The sequence below is a fragment of the Anomalospiza imberbis genome, chromosome 1, assembly GCF_031753505.1.
Source record: "Anomalospiza imberbis isolate Cuckoo-Finch-1a 21T00152 chromosome 1, ASM3175350v1, whole genome shotgun sequence".
Classification (NCBI taxonomy): domain Eukaryota; kingdom Metazoa; phylum Chordata; class Aves; order Passeriformes; family Viduidae; genus Anomalospiza; species Anomalospiza imberbis.
This window is the reverse complement of record NC_089681.1, coordinates 93571235-93594914: the sequence shown is the minus strand read 5'-3', so window position 1 is coordinate 93594914 and position 23680 is coordinate 93571235. Positions and strand designations below refer to the sequence as shown.

The 23680-nt window shown below is 42.9% G+C and overlaps 1 protein-coding gene across 1 annotated transcript; it reads left to right on the top strand.

Moving 5' to 3' along the window:
• On the top strand, nucleotides 1-15942 carry IGFBP1 (insulin like growth factor binding protein 1). The gene is given in 7 exon segments (XM_068200259.1): nucleotides 1-321; nucleotides 324-430; nucleotides 10925-10955; nucleotides 12620-12798; nucleotides 14398-14470; nucleotides 14473-14525; nucleotides 15681-15942. Coding segments are annotated over 7 exon segments (825 nt in total). The 5' UTR covers nucleotides 1-71; the 3' UTR covers nucleotides 15813-15942.
• Nucleotides 15943-23680: the final 7738 nt, after the last annotated feature.

Sequence of the window (23680 nt, the reverse complement as noted above, 5' to 3'; positions counted from 1 at the left end):
CCGAATGTGTGTGAGGTGTCTCCTCCTCCCCAGGCCGCCAAGCTGCCCTCCCCCGGCCCCTGCTTAGCGGCATGAGTGGCCCGCGGTGCGCGCTGTGCCGCGGCTTGCTCCCGGCGCTGCTGCTCCCGGCGCTACTGCCGCTGCCGGCGCTGCCGGCCACCCCCATCGCCCACGGCGCGCAGCCAGTGCTCTGCGCCCCCTGCACCCCGGAGAGGCTCGCTCTGTGCCCGCCCGTCCCGCCTAACTGCCCGAAGGCTGCCTGGCAGCCAGGCTGCGGCTGCTGTCAGATCTGCGCCCTCGGGCAGGGGCAGCCCTGTGGGGTCTCACCGCCCGCTGCCGCCTGGGGCTCCGCTGCCACATCTCCACCGGGGAGTCCCAGCCCCTCTCCGCCCTCATCCAGGGTCACGGGACGTGCTTGCCCGCCAGTGTAGCAAGCACGTTTCTCTCTGTCTCAGAATTTTTATAAAGGTGCACAGAGAGAAGTGAAAGAGAAAACAATTTCTATTTCTGCTCCTTGTTTTTCTCTTGTGGGAAGTGTTTGGAGAATTGTTTACCTAGAGCGAATGCCTGGTTGGATCACGGTGGATTGTTTGGGCCTTGTTATATGCAACAGGTATAATTTGCGCCATTTTTTTGCATGATATATATATATAATATTAAATAGTTGTTAGAATGTACCGTTTGGCATTAGAAGCCCCCCTTCTCAGGCAAAACCAGGTGTGTGTTGAAACCTGATTTACAAGCAAGGGGATGTGGCTCGCCAGGAGATGGGCCTTATCTGAGGCCGATATGGAGACACCCAGGCGCTGATCATCGCGTGAACGACCCGAGATGGACATCAGGAACATCCCCCCGGGCTGCTACATGTGAATACTCTGTTCCCGTAAATTTCATCAAGAGTTTCAACGACACCGGACTTCGAATTGTTCTGCCTTGCCACCTAGAAGGAAATCTCATCAACTTATGGGACTTTGAATGAAACAAAGGACTGAATGCCGAAATCCTGGCTTCAGGCAAAATTTTCCCTATAAAAATCGCTTGTACCAGGATGGTGGTGTGGGAGCATAGAGTGAAACCTCTGCTGAGGCTGATCTCTGTGTCTTGCACCCAGCACCGATCCCGGGCTCGGCACTGTCCTTTTCCTCGTGGCTGGCTAAGTTAGATCTCTATTGCTAAAATAAATTCTTTTTATTTTTTTAATTTGGCTGGATCATTTTTCATTTATAACAATCTTGGTGACCCCGACGTGATCCAGTTTGGGGCATCCAGGGGGTTCCCTATCCTCGATCCGGGTGGCGCCTTGCTGAGTTCAGCGGCCTGACGGGGAGGAGGAATCCCACGGAACCAACCGGATTACGAAAAGCCGCAAAAGCCACGGTAAGGAGAAAAAAAGGTGGGCACAGAGCTCTCGGAATTTGGAGCCTAAGTCTCCGAGGCTGCAGCAGAAATTTTTTCACTCATAAAATCAATGTGCACGAAGAATCCACGCGGGAAAAGGAGCCGTAAGTATCGCGTGGTTGAGTGAGGCGTGAGTGGGTGTGTGTGTGACCTCATCACGGGGCGAGAGCAGACCCCAATAAACCGCAGTTTCACTATCCCGCGAGGGAAGTGGTCGGCTACGGGGGAAGTGAAAGAACTCGGGTACACTCACAACACGCATATGACCTGAAACTCGGGGGAGTTACGGGGATCCACTCACGGACAGGTCGGGGGAGGGAAGGTATATTCTCGTGGGTTCGAGAAATTGGTAAACCTCACTGACTTCTGGACTCGGGGAGTCCAGGGAAACAGGTAAAAGAGAGCTCACCCTTTTTCCAACTGAAAACCCACAGAACGGTTCACTGTGCGGCTACTAAGTTGGCAAGGCTTGGTCGGGGACAGACCAGTTTAAACATTTGGTAAGACTCGGTCTGGGACAGGACTAGAGTTAAGACTCGGTCCGGGACAGGACTGGAGTATACATTTAGCACGCGAGTAACTGACTTCTTGGAACGGCTTGCGGACACCGACTCTGAAACATGGTAAAAAAAAGCTTCAAATATGGGACAAAGGAACATTAAAATCCAGGGGAGAACTCAAGAGAAGAGTTCTAAATCCAGAAAAGGTAAGAATTTAAAATCAGGGAAAAATAAATCAGGAGGAGGGAAAAAGGACGGGTTGCCCGAGGTTCCAAGGGAGGGTCCCCTGGGCTGGATGTTGGAGCACTGGGAGGGCTGCTCCTTGGGGCGGGGGAGGTCCAGAGAGGAGATGATGCACTACTGTGTGGAGGTATGGGGAAACAGGGAAGTTAGAGGATTCCTATACTGGCCCATTTTTGGTACCTTTGAGGGTGGGTTTTGCCAAGCACTCTCTGAGCACTTGTACAAAGGGGGAGTGGGATGATGGGGAGCGGGGGTGTGCCAGGCTGTGGGAGTGTGCTGGCGCGCGGCTGTTCCCTATTGACACCTCCGGCAGCAAGGTGGGTTTGGGTGGAACTTGGGAGCCTCTGGAAGACCTGCCACCCCCATGCCGGGTTCCTCCATCACAGACGCGGGTCCTGGCCACCCCACCAACAGCACCTCCACCTCAGTCTGCATCGCCACCTAATGCCCAAATACTGGCTGCAGACGCACCGGGACCTTCTCAACACCCTCTCCCCACACAACACGGGGACACACACACAGAGCCGCTTCACACTGGGGAAAACTCATCTCCTCCTGCCAGTAGAACTCGGCATAAAGCAAGGAGAGAATACGGAGGATAGTGATGATGAAAGGGACAGACCTAATCTATACACTTTAAGGGAAGTCCCAACCGCCCCCGGAGTCATCGGATTTGTAAACGTTCCCATCAATACGGGGGATGTAAGGGCTTTTAAAAAGGAGATGGGGAAACTAATGGATGACCCGTTGGGGGTGGCAGAGAGGTTGGATGAATTCTTGGGAAATAGTGTATACTCATATGATGATATCTCAGCCATATTAAGATCCTTGTTTAATGCAGAGGAACGAGATATGATAAGGCAGGCTGCCATCAAGGATTGGGAATTCAGAAACCCCCAGGGAGGGAGCGGGGCAGAGAAGTGGCCAGAACAAAGACCATCATAGAACGCTCAGGCGGAGGAGGATTGGGCCAAAATGATCAGACCAAGAAACATAGTATCCGGGGAGCAGTCTCCAAAGGAAATGATTTTTCAGGAGGATTAGAGGTGTCAGGGGCTCTATAATTTGGGGTCACGAACATCTGGAGAGCCCTTGATAAAATTAAAGGTTGGACCCCAAAAGCAGGAGCAGAAAGAACCACAGTCCAGCAACTGCCTCCCGGGTGCACAAAAAGTAAGGATTCTATGACCGTAACTGGGGCAAAAGGGGAACCCTTTCAAGTCCCTGTCTTGAGGGATGTAGAAATAGAATCTGAGAATAAAATCTGTGTGGGGGACATTTTATTAGTAGAAGAAACAGATTACAATTTACTGGGAAGAGACCTGATTGTAAAGCTAGGAATAAGCATAATTACGAAGGACTCAAGACTCATGGTAAGTTTATATAAGCTGACCACCGGGGATGAGGAAGAGATTGATCCCAGGGTTTGGCACACTCCGGGGGAAGCTGGAAAATTAAACATGGGACCAATCCACATCAAAATTGAGACACCAGAAGATCCCATAAGGATCAAACAATATCGCATCCCTTTAGAGGGAAGAAAGGGATTGAAACCAATAATTGAGGATTTAATAAAGAGAGGCACATTAGAACCTTGCATGTCAAGACATAATACACCTATCCTGGCAGTTCAGAAACCGGATGGTAGTTACCGATTGGTACAAGATTTAAGAGCAGTAAATCTAAGAACAAAAACCCTATTTCCCATGGTCTCTAATCCATATACTTTATTGAATAATATCTCCCCGGAAGATATATGGTATAATGTGATTGACTTGAAAGACGCCTTCTGGACTTGCCCCCTAGCCGAGGGGAGCCGGGACTTCTTTGCCTTCCAGTGGGAGGACCCAGACACACAAAGAAAACAGCAATTGAGGTGGACTTCCCTCCCTCAAGGGTTTGTGGATTCACCTAATCTTTTTGGTCAAGCCCTTGAAAGACTGCTTAGTGAATTTGTGCCAATTCCTGGGACCAAACTGTTACAATATGTAGATGATTTATTGGTAGCTGGTTCTAATGAAGAGGAGGTACGAATGGGAACTATAGCTTTATTGAATTTCCTGGGAAAATGGGGGTTGAAGGTATCAAAGTCCAAATTACAATTCACAGAGCCCGAAGTGAAATACTTTGGGCACTGGTTAACAAAAGGGAAAAAGAAATTAGATCCAGACCGGATGGCCAAAATAATTGCACTGCCTCCCTCGAAAACAAAAAGGGAGGTTAGGCAGTTGCTGGGACTTTTGGGTTACTGTAGGCAATGGATTGAAGGATACAGTGAAAAGGTAAGGTTTCTCTATGACAAACTTACCACGGATAGGCTCAAATGGACCGAACAAGATGAAAAAGGCTTCAGGGAATTAAAAGAGACCCTTATGGCAGCCCCTGTATTGAGTCTCTCTGATATAAAAAGGCCCTTTCAGCTTTTTGTAGATGTTAGCAATCATAATGCCCATGGAGTTCTAACTCAGGACTGGGCAGGGGCCAAGAAACCAGTCGGATATCTATCCAAGCTCCTGGATCCTGTCAGCAGGGGGTGGCCCACTTGCTTACAAGCAATTGTGGCCATGGCAATATTGGTAGAAGAAGCCAAAAAGGTAATGTTCGGGCCTTCATTGACCATCTACTCCCCCCACAATGTAAGGAGCATTTTAAAGCAAAAAGCTGACAAGTGGCTGACAGACACTAGGCTTCTGAAGCCATTTTAATTCATTCCCACGACTTGGAGCTAAAAACCACCCCAGCACAAAACCCGGCCCAATTCCTATTTGGGGACGTTCCAGGAGACCTGTCTCATGATTGTGTTGAGATGGTGGAGCTACAAACCAAAATAAGACCAGATTTAGAAGAAAAAGAGCTCGAGGAAGGGGAAAAATGGTTTGTGGACAGTTCTGCAAGGTTAATAGAAGGCAAAAGAAAGTCAGGATATGCGGTCATTGATGGGCAAACGGGAAAAGTGATAGAGTCCGGACCCCTGAATGCAGGATGGTCGGCTCAAGCCTGTGAGCTATATGCCGTATACAGGTCATTGCTGGTACTTGAAGGGAAAAAGGGGATGATTTTCACTGATTCCAAATACTCATTTGGGGTAGTACCTTTGGGAAAATTTGGGGTAGTACCTTTGGGAAAATTTGGGGTAGTATTTGGGACGATTTTCACTGATTCCAAATACACATTTGGGGTAGTACCTTTGGGAAAGTTTGGGAAGAAAGGGGACTGCTAAATACCCGGGCAAAGGGGCTAATTCATGAAGAAATAATTAAACAAATATTAAAAGCTATCAGAGGGCCAAAGGCAGTTGCTGTAGTCCATGTAAAAGGACACCAAGCCGGGATGCACTTCCAAACTCAGGGGAACAACTTAGCCGACAAAGAGGCAAAAAGTGCAGCTTTGTTAAAGGTAAGTATCCCAGAGGTTGAAAGGGAGGAAACCCAGGAACCGCCCCACCAACCCTCCAAAAAGGAGACAGAAGATTATCAGAAGATTGGGGGGCATCTGGAAGGAAGTAAGTGGTTATTGCCAGATGGGAGGGAATTATTATCAAAAGAATACACTAGGAAGATTCTAAGGAGATTGCACCAACAAACACACTAGGGGGCCCAAGCACTAGCCGAGCAGTTCCTGAGATTCTTTGGCTGTAAAGGAACATATGAACTGGCTAAGCAAGAGGTACAGGGGTGCATAATCTGCAAAAAAATAAATAGGGCAAACTCCCGGAAACTAACACTGGGGAGTCGCCCAGCAGCTTACCGACCTTTTGAAAGCATCCAGGTAGATTTCACTGATCTACCTAAGGTCGGGAGATACAAATTTTTACTAGTCATAGTAGACAAACTAACCCACTGGGTGGAGGCTTTTCCAAGCTCCAGGGCTACAGCCCAGACAGTATCAAGGTTCTTATTGGAGGAAATTATACCTCGATACGGGTTAGCAAGCTACATTGATTCGGACCAAGGAACACATTTTACTTCAAAAATTATTAAACAATTGGCAGATACCTTAAGTATCAGATGGGATTATCACACCCCGTGGCACCCTCAGAGTTCTGGGCAAGTGGAAAGGATGAATCAAACATTAAAGACCCAACTAGCCAAACTAATGTTAGACACAAAAATGTCATGGATAAAATGTCTCCCATTGGCCTTATTAAACATAAGAACTATGCCTCATTCTGAAACGGGGCTTTCACCTTTTGAAATGTTAAATGGGATGCCTTATACTCATAGTATGCCTGTAGAGTATCCAAAATTAGAGGATGGGCAAATACAACCATACCTGATAACATTAAATAAGAATCTCGAGGAACTGCGAAAGCAGGGTGTAATCATGCAGCACAGCCCCCTTGGCTTCTCAATACATAAGATACAGCCTGGGGACAGGGTTCTCATAAAAACATGGAAGGAAGTTCCACTATCCTCATTGGGAGGGACCCTATATTGTTCTTCTAACTACAGACACTGCTATACGCACTGCAGAGAAGGGGTGGACACACGTGTCAAGGGTGAAGAAAATTGACCTTCAGGACCGAGCCCTGGAGTGGAAAGTCACCTCCTCCCCTGGAGATTTGAAAATAACTTTGCGCCGGCCTAGTAAATGACCGAGAGTAACTTGGTCAGATGTTCTGTACTGTAACGAGCGCAGGTCTCCAGGATGATTTGGATAGATGAGAGATCTCTGAAGTCAGGTCTTAGAAAATGTGGTTTATTAAAAGGGGGAAAGGCCCTGCTTGGAGTTGCCAGGCACAACTCGTGGCAGGCCCAGGGAGAGAGGGAGAAAGAGAGAGAGGGAGCAAGGGTTCCAGGTGAGGGTCCCAGGGGAAGGTCCAAGAGAGTGTCCGGTCCCTCGGGCACACCTTATCAGGGGGCTTCAAGGTGGGCTGGAACAGGACTTGGGCCAATGGGGTCACAGATACCTGATACTTCAGGGGAGGGTTACAGGTGTGGGATGAACCATACATTGGGGGTGAGACAGAGCATTCCATTTGACCTTTGGACCTATCTGCAGGTAAAGGGCATTGTTTAATCAGAAAGGGGGATTGCTTTCAGCCTGGCTATACTATTGTTTTCTAGTTATTCAGTAGTCAAGGTTTGTTATTTCAAATCTAGTTCTCATCTCAATGTCTGTATTTTCCAAATCTTTTGCCAGGCAATCACATTTATAAGGTTTTCCTATTTCATCTTCCCCAACACTGTACCAGATTGTAACTGTTACCCCTTTGCATATTTCATTTGCAAATACTGTTATAAGAAGTGGGTTGTTCACTGTCAGAGAGGAATAAGACCTAGTGGGCTGTGTGCAAAGTGCTTTAAACAAGAACAAAACCTGACTAGCCATTTTCTGGTATTGGCCACCAGGCTGAGACTGATTCAATTGGATTCAATAATTTGGTTTCGTCTATATCAGAACGGATTGAGGGGGAAATTACAAACAAAAGCTAAAATCATTACTGTTGAGTGCCCAAGGTTAAACAAGGTACCCTGCAGTGCAGATCCTGTTGAATTATGCTGGTGGGGCACCTTTAAGCGAAGGTATGCAGCTCAGTCTTGGTACGAAACCACTGACGAAGATTCCTGCTGCCAAGAAGATAGTCTACCCCGCCGCTGGAGGCACCCCCGTGGGCGCAGGGAACGGCAGAGGAATCCTAGCAGAGGGAGTAATCCTGATGAGCCTGAGTCTAGCCACATGCCTCAGTAACCTTCCTAACCCTGAAACAGGGGAATCCGGTGGCAGGTACCCAGGAGGCCCAGTGCCCCTGACCCCATGGAACTGCAGTAAGGGTAAGCCTAATAAACCTTGTTCTAAAATTAACACCCAACAGGGGGCATATAAATTCAAGGAAAAATTAAAATACCTCGAAAGTGGACAGTCAGCACATAAATTGCACCGAAAGAGCCCAGGGGAAATTTCCATCCCAGCCTGTAGCAAATGTAATCGTACTGTATGGATTGATGGGAAGCAAGAGTCAGTTTTTGTTGCTTACTTTCAAGGTAATTCACTGTGTTATAACCCCAATGAACTAGGTATGTGTGTGATGGGGGGAGAAACCTACTGGGTGAGAAATAACCTGAAGTATGAAAATAGGATACCTCTAAAAACTGAGCCAATTATCCTGGACCTTTTAGAGGACCAGGACAACAGGGTTTGTTTACAGTATGACAAGATATTCTGCTTCACAAAGGACAAAGAGGGAATGGACCCAGAAGACAGGATGAAACAGGTAATGCAAGAGGTAAAAAGACAGGAGGCTGAAATGAGAAAAAAGAGGGTGGAACAGGAAACATTGAAAACTCTAAGTGAGCGTTATGACCAATTGGAAAAACAATACACAAAATGGGGATTACCTGCTTCAGATCAGAATCTATTTGTGGATCTGATGCAGGAAATTGCCACTGAACCAGGGTTGTTGAATTGCTAGATCTGTGGGGGGCTAAAATCTGCTGAGAAATAGCCTTGGAAGGGTGAGGGTTTGACTCCTGAACAACTACTGAAGTGGAAGACCGACTGGACCCCCAAAATAATTCAAAGACCAGAGGGGTGGGTGTTGGATAAACAGGTAATTGGAACTTTCTGTCTCAGCAGAGAAGGTAGAGAATACTCAGAAGTTGTAGGCTACACTCTGTGCATATCCACTTTAACCATTAACTCTACCAGCAAAATTAAGGCCTGGCAGCCCGAAAACCCTACTCGGTATTGGAGCCAGGAGAAAAAGGATAAGTGCGAATGGAGTGATAAAATCGGGCTTTGCTGGAACAAAAGCCCCAGAGCCAACCCATACCGGTCAATCAATGAGTTAAGTAAGTACTGGGATGAACCGGAGAACATAAGGAATAGATGGAAAGCACCAAATGGGTTGTACTGGATCTGTGGGAAAAAGGCCTACAGCGAGTTACCTCAACGCTGGAAGGGATCCTGCACAGTAGACTAATCTGATCTGTTTTCTTCACTTTACACAGGTCAGAAAGCAACTCACTGGGGGCCCCCTTGTATGAATCTCTAAATCGGGAGAGGAGAAGCTTAAAGGAAAAATTCCCTCTCATTGGTGGGGGAAAAACCTGGGGGGAAGTCGAATGGCCCGCTGAAAAAATTATTGAATACTATGATCCAGCAACGTGAGCACAGGATGGGTCATGGGGATATAAGACCCCCATCTATTTGCCGAACCGCTTAATAAAACTGCAGGCTGTGGTAGAGATTGTATCTAATCATACCTCAGATGCCCTCGAATTATTATCCAAGCAACACACTCAGATGAGGGCCTTTGTATACCAAAATAGGATAGCCCTCGATTACTTACTAGCCAAGGAAGGGGGTGTCTGTGGGAAATTTAACAAATCTCAGTGTTGTGTGGAGATAGGCAATTACAGGGAGACTATTAGAGACCTGGCCACAGAGATTAAACGAGTAGCCCACGTCCCGGTACAAAAGTGGAACTCCCTGCTCCAGTCATTGTGGTGGGACCATTTGTTCGACAGGGCCTGGTGGAAAAAGGTAATTTTCTTCATTTCATGCTCGGTGGCAGGGGTCATATTCCTACCCTGTCTCATCCCGTGTTTCATAAGGCTCATACACTCAGTAGTACAGGGGATGCAGATGACAGCATTACCCACAGATCCAGAATCCGCTCTAGGAAAAACGAACCAGGTATCAAAACTGATGACACTACAAGAGGAGACACCACATAGCAGGGCAGCTGAAGCCCTAGCCAGATTCGAAAAACAAATAAAGAGAGGAGAATAGATACACAAATACTACCATGAAATTCCGGGAGAGGACTTGAACATGGGGAAGTAAGGAAAGAATATATATATCAAATTCGTTGTAGGCTCTGTAACCGTAAGATAAAATAAAAAACTATAGAAACTAGTAGAAATAATAAGTAGGGCGCGAATTAATGGGTTAATATAAAAGGTGGGGTATTGTTATATGTAACAGGTATAATTTGCACCTTTTTTTGCATGATATATATATAATATTAAATAGTTGTTAGAATGTACCGTTTGGCATTAGAAGCCCCCCTTCTCAGGCAAAACCAGGTGTGTGTTGAAACCTGATTTACAAGCAAGGGGATGTGGCTCGCCAGGAGATGGGCCTTATCTGAGGCCGATATGGAGACACCCAGGCGCTGATCATCGCGTGAACGCCCTGAGATGGACATCAGGAACATCCCCCCGGGCCGCTACATGTGAATACTCTGTTCCCGTAAATTTCATCAAGAGTTTCAACGACACCGGACTTCGAATTGTTCTGCCTTGCCACCTAGAAGGAAATCTCATCAACTTATGGGACTTTGAATGAAACAAAGGACTGAATGCCGAAATCCTGGCTTCAGGCAAAATTTTCCCTATAAAAATCGCTTGTACCAGGATGGTGGTGTGGGAGCATAGAGTGAAACCTCTGCTGAGGCTGATCTCTGTGTCTTGCACCCAGCACCGATCCCGGGCTCGGCACTGTCCTTTTCCTCGTGGCTGGCTAAGTTAGATCTCTATTGCTAAAATAAATTCTTTTTATTTTTTTAATTTGGCTGGATCATTTGTCATTTATAACAGGCCTGATGGCCAATGAGATCCACCTGTGTCTGGACTCTGGAGAACAGGGTCATGAGTTGTGAGGTGAGTTAGATAGGATAGTTAGAGAGGGTATCATGTAGTTTTTAGTATCCTCTTTTATATAGTATATTAATGTATCATAGCATAATTATAATAAAGAATTCATTCAGCCTTCTGAAATAAGTCAGACATCATCATTCTTCCCATTGGGTTCGCTGACATCTACAACACGCCAGCGAGGTCGGAGGGTTGCGCACAGAAGAGCTGGCAGGTACCGCGCCATTGCGTCCCCGCTCCATGCCGCCTCACGGGCCAGGTCGGGAGCTGCGCGCCGGGCGCTGCGGCACAGCCGTCGCCAAGAGCAGCCGGAGGGATTGGCAGGCGCGACGCAAGCTGTGGGAGCCAGAAGCTGGGAACAATGAGCGAAGTTAGGCAGGTGTCTGAAATATACGGAGGCTGAAATGCACTTTCCAAAGAAACGTACTCTGACCTGTTCGAGGTGAGGTGCATCCTGGTGCCGGGCCTAAGATGTTCACAACAAGCTAGTATGCTACAGTCTGAAAGCATGAAAACCCTAAAGCATAGTGATGGGACAATGCAGAATATCTACAATAAAGTATCTGGGAGGCTGCAGAAAGTTTTTTTTTTAGTAGCACACAGTAGCTGGAGTAGGACAGATGTTTTATAGGCTTTGGTTATGTCCATCTCTAAAAGTCATGATGGAGAATGAAAAGGCTTTGTGCCTGGGAATAAAATGTACGTGGAGCAGTGGAGTGCTAGCCAAATTATCTTGAGGCAAAAAGGCATCTCAAGTATCTTAGACTGTATGATGGGCAGGAACTTCTTCAGTGTTATTTTGTTCTTTTTCAATTTATTATGATTATGATTATGATGATTATTATTACTATTTTCATCATCACTACTGCTATGTCTGTGAAGTAGTGATTAAGGTAACTTGGTAGCATTACAAAAATAAACATCATTAACTCAAAATAACAATAGCCATTAGCAGAAGTAAGTGGAGTTTCTCTTGTAGTTGAGGGGGTGGGGAAGGCAGATATCATTGACCAAAGTGACAAAACTGTAGTATTTAAGCTACCTGCATTAAATTTTGTTTGATTTTTCCAGAGCTAGCTTCCTTCCTTCCTTCCTTCCTTCCTTCCTTCCTTCCTTCCTTCCTGTTGATCCTCAATTTCTCATCTTCATTTTTTCTTGAACACTGTACAGCCTTGATCCAGCAAGTAATTTAGACACAAAAAAAATTTTATTCTATGATGAATCACCTGCAATTGGAAAGAGCTTCTCTTGCTTTCAGTGGAAGAGTTCACACATGCTAATTTAGGCACTGGTATGAAGGCCATGATCAGGCAGAAACAAATATTTTCTGCCAGTTCTTTGTTATTTGGTCTACTGCAGGTCAGCAGGAGCTACTTCGGGCTCCTGTGAATTGCTACCCTTTCTTATTTATGAGGCAAGAGCAAAGTACAGGATACCATGGGATGAGGTCTTGACCATTTCCTCTCATAATTAAAACCAGAAATATATCATGCTGACAAAAATCTAAATTCATTACAAGTTTAACTTCAGTCTTTTCTCATTTAGCCATATTTCTACAACCCACTGTAGTCAAGAAGGTTTTTTTCACTTCTAGCAGACCAGCTGCAACTTCATCTTTGGGACTCAAGTAATTTTGAAAGATCATAAAATAAGCAATTTGTTAGAGAATAGCTGCTGAGCCCTTCTATGAATTTACTATCAAAGTATAATTTGCCATGCTGCACATGTAATTTATTCCTACAGGATCTACTATAATGGATGTCTTAGATACTACTTTTTCTTTTCTTTTGGTTGATCTTTCTCTTCACCTTTTTAAACTTTAAGAAATAAATGCCAAATTTCACTGAAGATGTTTATCTTAATATCATTCACTTCCAGATTCTATAGAACCTGATGATATGCCTCTGGAAAGCACTGAAATAACACAGGATCAGCTGCTGAACTATCAGTTGATACTTCCCACAGGCCAGGATAAATCCATTCCCTGGAATTCCATCACTGTGTGTGAAAACATGAAAGTGAAGAGAATATCTGAACTCAAGAAATGGAAAGAGCAGGTGGGTTTTCTTTGTTAAACTTTCAGAGACCATTTCAGTAGAGCCTTGCAAAAAAATTCTAGCAGCAACATTGAAATATCAATATTTTGGGTAGCTGGCAAACCAGCTCATCAGATGCTTGAGGAACAGACAAAATGCCTGGAGCCATAATAACAGGCGTGCATCAGGTATGTCCTAAACAGACTTCATGCAGAGGCTGAATATTTCACCATATTTATGACCGGATTATAACCTGCCCCCTTAATTTACAGGAATCTATATTAAATTCTTAGACTCCTTTTTAGTTTTAGTTAAGAAAAGGCATTTTTCACTGGTCCAACACACAGCAAAATAAAACTGAGTCCTTCCATGTAGTTACTGATGAAACACCAATGCAAAACAAAATGTAATTCTCTCTAATCACAAGAAAACACTATTAAGTATATTCATGTAGGAAGAAAAAAACTTCAACAATAAAGTGGGGCTCGACACTGCAAAATCTTAGTGGGTAATGAGAATGTACGGCCTTTGCCAGCAGGTTTATATTCCACTTGAGGGCACCAGAGAACCACTGTTAGACCGGTCCCAGGCGGCAGCAGCACCCCTGCATTATGGTCCTGGGTTAGTCGGGCAGAATAGAAGCATAGGTTCTTAATGGTCACTGACAAAATGGAAAAGAAAAAGAAAAAATATACTAATCACCACCCTACCTTAGGAAGCCTCATTCCATATCCAGAGCAGGACTTAATCACTGATTTAGTTTGAACTGTTATGTACATGTGCTGTTAGCTGCAGTTCTGATTTTTAGGGCTTTTGCTTTTCTCACTCAGAGCCACAGATAAAACCACAGACTGGAATATGACAGCTTATATGAGGGGCTAACATGGGGAGGTTTTGCAAAAACAGAGGTTATGTTTTCACTCAAAAGTAGAAATATTTGTTCAGTTACTTTTCCTTTCTTGTACTGATTCAAATGTGTTAGATACTAATGATGTACAGAAATTGTGACTCTGAAAAAGAGAGCCAGCAAATTGTGAAAACAGTGACTATTGGAAACAGTTCTTCATTCCCAGTTCCAAGAACTTTGGGGTTTGATCCCAGAGCTACATAATGGCTCCGTGTTGCTTTGGCAATGGTTTTGTCCTCTCCAAAAGATAACAAACATTCAGATGTTTTTTCTTGCACCATCTATATATGTCTTGCAACTATCCTCCATATATCAACAGAGCACAAGGCCTTGGCAACCTGGAAAACGTGACCAATCTCATGTACCAGTTTTCTAACTTCCACCTCCCCATAAGAGGAGAGATTTTATCCTCTAAGCAGTAATGTGTTTACTTAGTATGGGTTAAATTTTCTTGAGTGGCAATTTAAGGACTAAAATCCTCATGTTTATGAGAACAGAAGAAACTTCAAAGAATAAAAACAAAGGTCTGAATGCAATACCAGAGTTTTCTGTCTGTGCTCAAACTGAAAGAAGAAAAACTACACGCAAAACAGTCTTTTGTAGACTTTATGCTTAATAAGTATTTTCAGCTCGTTACTGTCTATATTCTGATCACTTTTTGTGTAGCTGATTTACTTGTGATTTTGGTATTCATTACCCTGGTATTCTTGCAGGGTCCTTGTCAGAAGGAGCTCTACAGAGCCCTGTATAAATTGGTGAAGGCTCAGCAGAGAAGCAGAGGGGAGATTTAAAATTTTACTTGGCCAACTGCAACAAGAATGGATTTTACCACAGCAAACAGGTGCGTGCCTTTCCCCCCCTCTCTACTCACAGCAGTGCTGCAACTAGCCTGATACAGCCAACCCTTTCACAGCCCTCTGCTCCCAAACTCACAAGATTGCAGCAGGTTGTGAAAACAGGAATACTTAGAGCAGATGGCTTGTCCTTCTCTTCAAGGTGAGCTGCATGCTGGTGGCTGTCAGCAATAGAGGCAGAAGTCTTTTCCCTTCACAAAACAGGTGCATTCAAAGCCTTTTCCAAAATATTTTAACCCTATCTGCTCCCATGTGCTTGATTTGTAAGCATTCATTCAGTTGACATTAATTCATAATATCCGCCATACTACCTGCCAAAACCCATTGAATATGTAATAATCACTATGTAAAAAGATGGCTCTCAGCTCATAGGCAGTGAAAAAAAACTCTTTAGAGCAAAATTAACCTTCTGAAAGCCTAACAAAAATACTAATTTGTGCTGCCTGTGGATTAGGTTATTTGCTCATTTCCATTATGCCCTCAAAAAAATCTATTGGAAGTTAAAGTTACAGTGAGAGTAATCTGCCAAGCTAGCTAAAGCTCTAAACCTCAAGCCACACTCTATAACCACAGGTCATGCACACAAATTAATAGGTCTGCCTAATTCTGTGACACCAAAACTCCTTGGTTTTGGGCACGGCATCACAATGCAACTCACGAACACTGTGACCTGAGATCTAATCAAGCACAAACAGAAACTTGTTTAAGCCCCTCCCCAAGAAAAAAACCCCAAACATACTACCTTATTTGTCTCCTTGTGTGAAGAGACAGAAAATTCAATCACTGCTCTCACCCTATGAGATTTATATTCTGCCATCCTTCCATTTCTCACACTGGCATTGGAAGATATTGCTGTTTTCTACTGCTGTTTACCAAGGACTGGACAGTTTTAAATCTGAAGTTGCTGTTGTGATGGCTGAGCTTAGGTCTTGATTCCCTAACCAAGTGTGTTGTTTAGAGGCTCTGCAGACCACTACATTCAAAATAAGCCTGTGCATAGCAGGTCCCCACCTTCTGATCCTAATTGTGTCCAACACCTCTATTGGCAGTACCTCACAGGTAATCTTATAGTTACTTATTTTGATTTTTTTTTTTTTTTTTTTTTTTTTTTTTTTTTTTTTTTTTTGCTTATAATATTCTAGTATGAAACTTTGCTGGGTGGAGAATCTGCTGAATGCTGGTGTGTCTTTCCAAATAATGGCAGAAGAATTCCTGGATCTCCAGAAATTAAAGGAGACCCAGAATGCCAGCAGTATCTCAGCTCACAAGAATAAAACTAAACCCCAAGGTTTTTCACACCAAGTTTTCTGTGAGGCCTGTTATAGTCAGGAACCATTCCAATCAGCAGCCATTTCACTAAGGTAGTCTTGTGCACCTGATTTTGAGTGTATGAGTAACCCCACAAAGTAGGATTTTTACTGCACTGAGATTGCTACTGTAAGATCAAATCCTATAATCTTGTATATATTGTTTGTATAATATTATACATACCCTCATATATAAAGCTGATGAATTATTTATTTCACAATGCATGTATTTTTGTCTCTATTTGTTGTTACTAATTTATATTCTCAAACTTCATAACTTTATATTTAAATACTTAATATTATTCCACTTAAATATAGACATCATGTTGGAGGAATGCTGCAACTTAAGCCCTCAAATGGCATAGCTATTGGAAAAAATGGCTTGTAAACTTGCATTTTTGTACTACATATTTACAGATGTAAAACTGATTTTTTAAAAATAGATTTCAGTAGAAAGCAAGATTAGAAATTTATTTAAAACATGTTTTGTGAATGTTTTGTGTTACTTTTGCACCTCTGTTTCAATGCCAGTCTGTTTCTTAAAAAAGAAATACTATATACTGAAGCTCCTGATGGGACAGTATTTGTATATTTTTTAAACATATGCCCTGGATAAATGGCAAAACAAAATGATATTCTGCACCACCTTTGACAAGTGTAAGTCGTTCACAATGTTGATAATTTTATTTAAAATCAGCTATTAAAAGTCTTCTACTCTGCCCTTGTCTCTTGTTTTCTGCTTATTTCCCTTCAACAGTCTGACCTCAGCAGGAAAACAGCCACAAGTCTTGCAAATCTGCCTCCTGAATGCCATGCTCCTTTTAGCTTCAATGAGTTTCCTTCTTTTTTTCTCCCTGCCCCATTCCCCTAGTCCTGTCCTCTCCAGTCCCAGCTGTGCCATGCAAGCCTCTGCGTTGAGCAAAACAGCAGCCTCCAAGGGAAGTTATTAAAAGATTTTCTGGATAGGAAATCTGGATGCCTTTCTCCACTCAAGATCCCAAGGCAGCAGTATTAGTACATTTACAAGATAACATCAAGACTAGAAAGGGCCATTTCCTGCACAGAAAGACAGAGGTTATAAAAAGGAGGCTGGGAAAAAAACAGCCTTTCACTTTTTTTTCTGAAAGCAGAGAAGAGGGTACTCCTGGCTTGGGATATAGTCCATTTGCCTCCCCTACATGTTCTTTTGCCTTGGTGATTGCAGAGAAAATGAGAATGCAAGTGACTGCAATTCTGGCTTCAAGTTGATTTTGTCCACGGAGGAACGGGTGTGGGAGTAAGCAAGTCCCACAGGTGAAAGCAGTCTGCACCAACCCTTCCTATGAAAACAGCCGGGGAGGACAGTGATAATATTTTCTAAGAGTCTGGCAGAATTGAAAGCCAAAAATTCTCCTGCCATTTACTGGCACAAACTCTGTGTTTTAAATGGGAGAGGGAAGCTGCTTGTTGAAACAGCAAAGCGAAAGCATGAAGACCTCTGCTCTCCCTGTCACATTTCTGTGGCTTCATACATTGTGTTTGCTGACTGTGTTGTATCTGCATGCCAGTGTCTGCCAATCCAATGGGTGTCTATTAACTGCTCTAGATTTAAAAGTATGTATTTACTACTGACCTCCTTTGTGAAGTCTTTTGAGATATTCCCAAGGAAAGCACTACAAAAAAGCAGTCAATTGTATTGGTATTGTAAGTAACTAATGTCTAACATCCCTGTAATGAGCTACTATGCGACCTGGCTAAAACTGTGTTACAACACCACATTCACTATGTCCAAATGCTTGGCAGTCTCTGTATCAAAATAATGAAGAAGCAGCAAGTTTTGGAGTCCTTTTCAGGTAGTCTACTCAGCACTGAACAATCGTCATGGTATTGCCAAGGGAAAATAGTGAAGAAAGGAGGGGAAATCATAGTCTCACAGCTACAGCACACTCTTAAGAGAACTCTGACTGCTCTCTCCCCACAGACCTTGTGTAAAGGTTTATCTCTAAAGAGCAGAAATTGATTCTTTTTGTTGGGATAATTATATATTTATATAGGGGAAACATTATGTAGTAATAGTCTATTTGCAGAATAGCAATCCAGTGGACAGCTACTTCCAATGTTTTTCAGGGTGGAAAGTTCCCATCCTAGCTATAAGAAATTGGAGTTTTCAGTGGGGACGGGTTTAGGACATACTCTTTCCTTTAATTGTTAAGTACCAAAAGCTGAAGTTACTTTGCACAACATTCAGGAATGATAGGCCAGTTTCTTAGAAGTGTTTAGCCCCTTACTTCTTACTGAAAGTGGCAGGGGAAGAGTGCCTCCTAATCTGCAATCTGGCCTCCTATGACATCTTGCCAGGACTCACCAGAACAGACATCTGCTCAGCTGCTCTGGGATGAGCTGTCAGACTAGGATCAGACTCTTCCATATACTGGGATTAGGACTAATGCAAGGAGAGAAAGCAGGTAAATTTTATCTTCCCTATAAAAATGTTGCCGGGAGCTTAGACTACATTTACACGATAGATGACACACATCTTACTTTGTCTTAATTTTTATGATCAGCCTCAAATATCAGGGTAAAAAATCAAAGGTCTTCAGTTTTTCTTTGTTTTATTATTTCTGTTTGTGGAGCACTTTGGTTTTGTTGTTTTTGTGGTTGCTTGTTTGGTTTTGGTATTGTTTTATTCTTGCTGTTTTCTTTGACTTCTTCTCTTCTCTTCTCTTCTCTTCTCTTCTCTTCTCTTCTCTTCTCTTCTCTTCTCTTCTCTTCTCTTCTCACTTTTCCATGTGTCAGCTGGCAGTGCTGGCTTCAGTGTGTGCCTGCTGCAATGGTTCCTCCTGTGCTGGCAAGCCAAGCCTGGTGGGAATGAGTGGGTAAACAAGGGAGGTGCTACAGGATACTCATCAGCTTGGGTCGCCTGGTGTGTAACTGGATGTGTAAAGGAGATGTACTGATCCTTGTTATTTCAGCTCCCTCCCTTCATATTCACTTACATTCATCCTACTCTACCTAAAAAGAAATTAGCTGGTGGGAGGGTCTTAGATGAGCATCTGTGATGTTTGGTTCATGTCATCTGAGAACTCTACCTACCAAGTTTGTACTTTTTCCTGCCAAAACCTTCAGGTTTGCTGTGGCAGGGCTTTTTCCAGCCATGCCTCCTCCTACCCATGGCCTACTGCCAGCTGCAAAATGCTCATAGCACAGAAATGAGGTCACTGCCCTCTGCACTTTATTTCTACTTCATCATTTCCCCTAAAGCTGTCCAAAGACAACAAAAAATCACCTGGCATTTGGCTCTGCTTATACTGAGTCAGTTATGCTCATTGCTTTGGTGTACAGCAGAGACACATTTGTATCAGCTAGAGCTGGCAGGAAGAGAGGGGAGAAAAAGGAGTAGAGAAATGGTGGTGAAGGGTAGCCAACCGTAACACTGAAAGCTCATCAGCATCTCTGTCACTTCTCTACCATAAGAACACATGTTTTGGAAAAGAAACACTTAGGGAACAACTTCCTGCAGACCCAGTCCAAAATGCATATTAAGATATTAAGCACATGAAAATGTAGCCTTTTACTTTACAAACATATTCCTTTGATCTTGCACTTGCTAATGTGAGTCTTAAACACAGAAAAAAATTAAAAGGTAAACTAAAAATGTGTCATATATAGCTTTCTTTCCTCAGGGAGAAGAAAAGTGGGATGAAAAGGAATGGCACATGGCAGAGACTTGTCGCAGGATTTATTGCCTTTCTGGAAAGCACTCAGCTCCCATAGCACTAGCTACTACAAGGGACCACTAAAAAAAAGCTAAAACAGAGCAGGTTTTTTTCTGCAAAGTCAGAAGTAAAGATGCTTGTTCTTTACCAGCAGTTTAGCAGCACTGACTTTTCAGAATTAGGTTTCTACACACATCATTTCTTTGCTATTGCAGAACAGCAACGATGTCTAACCCCTTCTCAACCCATAATAATTATTATTAATAATACACTAAAAATAAAATAATAAAGAAAAATGCCTTTGAAAAAAAAATATCCAAACCTCCACTCCAAGCTAAACTCTCTGATCATGCTGCAAATTGAGTGGTCAAGTTCTATATGTATCTTTAGACAACACTTTTGAAGTTGGTCTACTTTTCCTCAGCTATCACTCCACTGATAAACCACTAGCCTAAACCGTCTCCCCAGGCTGCACTGAAGACAGGTCTCATGTTTTTTGTTTGCCAACACATTTCACATTTATGGCCCAATTGTTGCAGTACATTGCATTGAGAATTGGGCAGGTAGCCAGACTGCACAGGAAAGTGGAGTATGAGCATCTTAACAAACACCTAATTGTGTTTATTTGACTCTGAGATTCAGGTAGATGGTATATATTGAGAAACAGTAGCAGAGTTGGTGTGAGTGGAAGGTTTCTTCTATTGACATACAACCCTGTATTACCTAGCCATTTTTAAGTTAAAGGTGGGAGGGAACAATGAAGGAGAGGATCTGTTGGGAATACAACCACTTTGTTCTGTATTACCAGTAAGTACCAAAAAACCAGCAGTGGAGCAGGAGCCCAAATATACCAGCACTTGCACTCTGAGTAATGAAAATAGCTCTGATGATAGCTCTGCCAACAGACAAAGGCTTTATTTTCCCTCCTTTTCTCCTCCCTTGGCTTATGACCACCCCCATAGAGCAAAGTTCATGCAAGGAAGCTACTGTGAGAGTGCAGGGAGAGGGGTAGCATTCCACGAGAAAGATGTGGGAGCAAGGGTGGTCTTGGATGTTGCAGTAAGGTTAAATTAATAAATTTAAATTGGGTCCATTCCAGATCACAGCTGTTTTATTTTGAAAGAGTTTCTGTTCATCTTTTCAGACTCCCTCTTGGATTATCAAATCTAAGAGGCAGCATGGGCAGCCCAGCAGAGACAAGGGTACGCAAAAGAAGGCACAGGCTGTGCACATGCTTGACTCCTTGCTGCTTCCTTACTAGCCACATTTTGCATCAGGGGGAGTGCCTGACCAACAGACACAGCTCTTCTAGCAGAGGCTTTATGCTACAGTTCTGCTATACTGAGTACAGCATAGGCAGTCTTCCTCTTGCTCTCAGTCTCCTCCAACCTAGACATAAGCTAACAAAAGGCAGCCTATTTGTGCCTATACTGAAGCTGTTAATTGCATAATTATGCAAATGGTGACAGGTGATTTTTTTCTCTCTCACTGACAGTGCTTTGTAGTTCACCAGGCTGATGTGGAGATGCTGAGGTTCTTTGGAACAGCATCTTAGCGCTGGATGTCTGTGGAGGCCTAGAGCAAATGGTGGCTAAAAGAGTCATCATCTTTCATAATTTTTCTTTGCCTGCAGTTTCTGCTTATTGCTGCTTTGGCAGCTAAGGTATTACCATTTAGCCCCAGCAAAGGAACAGAAAAAGAGGATCAGCAACATACTACTGGTAGTTTGGTAATAGCAGCTGTAGAAATGTATGGCAGGATCTGAAGGCTGAAGGTTGTGTGCAGCACCCCTGTGATAAAACAATAATGAACTTTACAAGCTCAGTTAGGTCTTTTTTATTTAATGCAAATTACATAATACATAGCAGACATAGGAAACAAGTTTCACCTTGAATATTCTCGATATGGCATAAGCAGGCAAAAATAGCCTCTGCTCTCCAGTTGTAAGAAGTGAGGGAAATGCACTCTCAACCTGGCTCTTGTAAGCAAGTCCTTCCACTTTTGGAAGGTATTACCACAAATGGCTATGGGAAGCAGTCCTTCTCAGTGACATTTTCTTAGGAGCTTTTCAGATTAAGCAATTTTTCTGCATGAAACCTCAGCTTTGTTCTGCAGAGATAATTTTGTTACCTTTCTTTCCATCCCCACTCATGGAGAGAGCAGTGGCGTAAAATTAGCCTTGACAGAGAAAGGCTCTTAAAGAATTTGGATAGGTCAGCAGAAGTGGAAAGCCAGGACGCATACAGCAGCTGGACATGAATTCTGCAAGGATAAACTGAGATTTGCAGCATTACTCTCTGCTTTTGCTAATATCTGGTTTCCATTTTTTTTCAGCAGCAACATTCTGCCTTGAAGTCATTTGCATTTTTTAACATATGTACAGGGTAAAAGCAAAAAGAAAGTTTTTTTCAATGGGATTTTCTCTAAGGCTGGTATATATGCTTCTACTTCTGCAAAATCTGAACTGGAAGAAGTAAATAAAATGAAGAGTTTTAAAACTAAAGCTGGTTCTGATGAACAACAAATTTGTACTACTTGTCATTTTACCAGAAAATTTTCTTTTGGGCAAAAAATGTTGTAACATGTTCTCAATCAATACATTGCATAATGTCAACAATCGTGCTGGAACTTGGGACACCAAACTGCTACTGATAGGCTCTTAGGCCCATAGGCTCAAAGGATGGTTGAGGTTGGAAGGTATCTTTGGAAGTGACCTGGTGAACCACTCCCTGCTAAAGCAGGACCACCAAGGAATGGTTGCCTGGGACTGTGTCCAGATGGCTTTTGAGTATCTCCAAGGATGGAGACTCCAAGATACCCAGGTCCACTGGACATACCAAAAGACTTCTCTTTTAAAGGCTTGAACCTATTTTTCATGCTTGCAGATTAAGCCATTACTGATACTGATCACAGAAATCTTGTCCTTGAAATATTCTGGTAATACTTTTTGGATCTTATTTTTGGATCTCTCAGAAAAAAAACCAAAATACTGGGAGTTGGGGAAAAAAAAGGAATCCTTTGTAATGAGGAAGCAAGCATATTCTTCTGGTAGAAATTAATAGAATTGAAGGATTTCTAAAGGCACAGCAGGACCATAGACAAAACAGCTATATATATAAACATTTCATTTTGTATACTAACATGCTTTCATATCAAAGAAAATTGCTCAGTACTTTTCATGCTTTAAATAAAATTCCTATTGCTAATATGTGAAATCTCTATGGAGCCATCCTTGCTTACACAGTTTTAGAGTGACGATAGATATACAAAGATGATGTCCCAAATAATTTGAAAAACCACTACTTAAATTTAGGGCTCAGTTCAATAAGGAATTATGCTGTGTAGTATTTCTATGGAATTTAGTCAAAAATTAATTGTACGAAAAATTAATCAGTTCCGTGGTTTTGGTATTCATTGAAGCCTCCTTCCCTCATGCACAAATAGCTAATGTTATGCCCTGAAAGGCAGGCATATCAAAGAGGTGGAAAAGAATATTCTGGGCTACAAAAACTATAGCACAGTAGATCTATTAAAAAAGGGAACTTTCTGAGAGTTTGTGAGATAATAGAGCCCTCTGCAGGCAGCTTTGTATTCTGGTCAATTATAGGGATTTATGCAACTATTTATCACATTTGCTAAAATAAATACTTACAACATTAATCTGGGCTACATATGGTACCCATGTACTATCTAGAGACAAAACATGCTCAAGAAGAAATCAGCAAGTTTTGCAATACATATTTTTATATTTTATAATGCCTTGCCATGCAAATATTTGAGGTGCAACTAATGTTATAAATTTTTTTTCTGAGACTTAATATTATCTCAGACCACCTTAGTTTCTTGAAAGACCTTGTTAAAAACTGGAAGAAAACTGATGTTCACTTAATAAAATACTGAAGCTGAAGACAGTGAAGGCACCAAGACATAAGGGATTTTTCTGATGCATTGGTTTAATTTCTGTCACCAAATCCAAAGTTCTCCACTCACTGCAGGGCTTAGCAGGAATAATTTCTAACCTGTACCTGGAGGTAACTTATCTTCCTCTGAACTGATACTGACCCATACATTTACTTTGTGCTGCCCACATTCTGCTGCTTGGGTGTGGAGCACAAATACATATATTTGTTTGAATTGCAG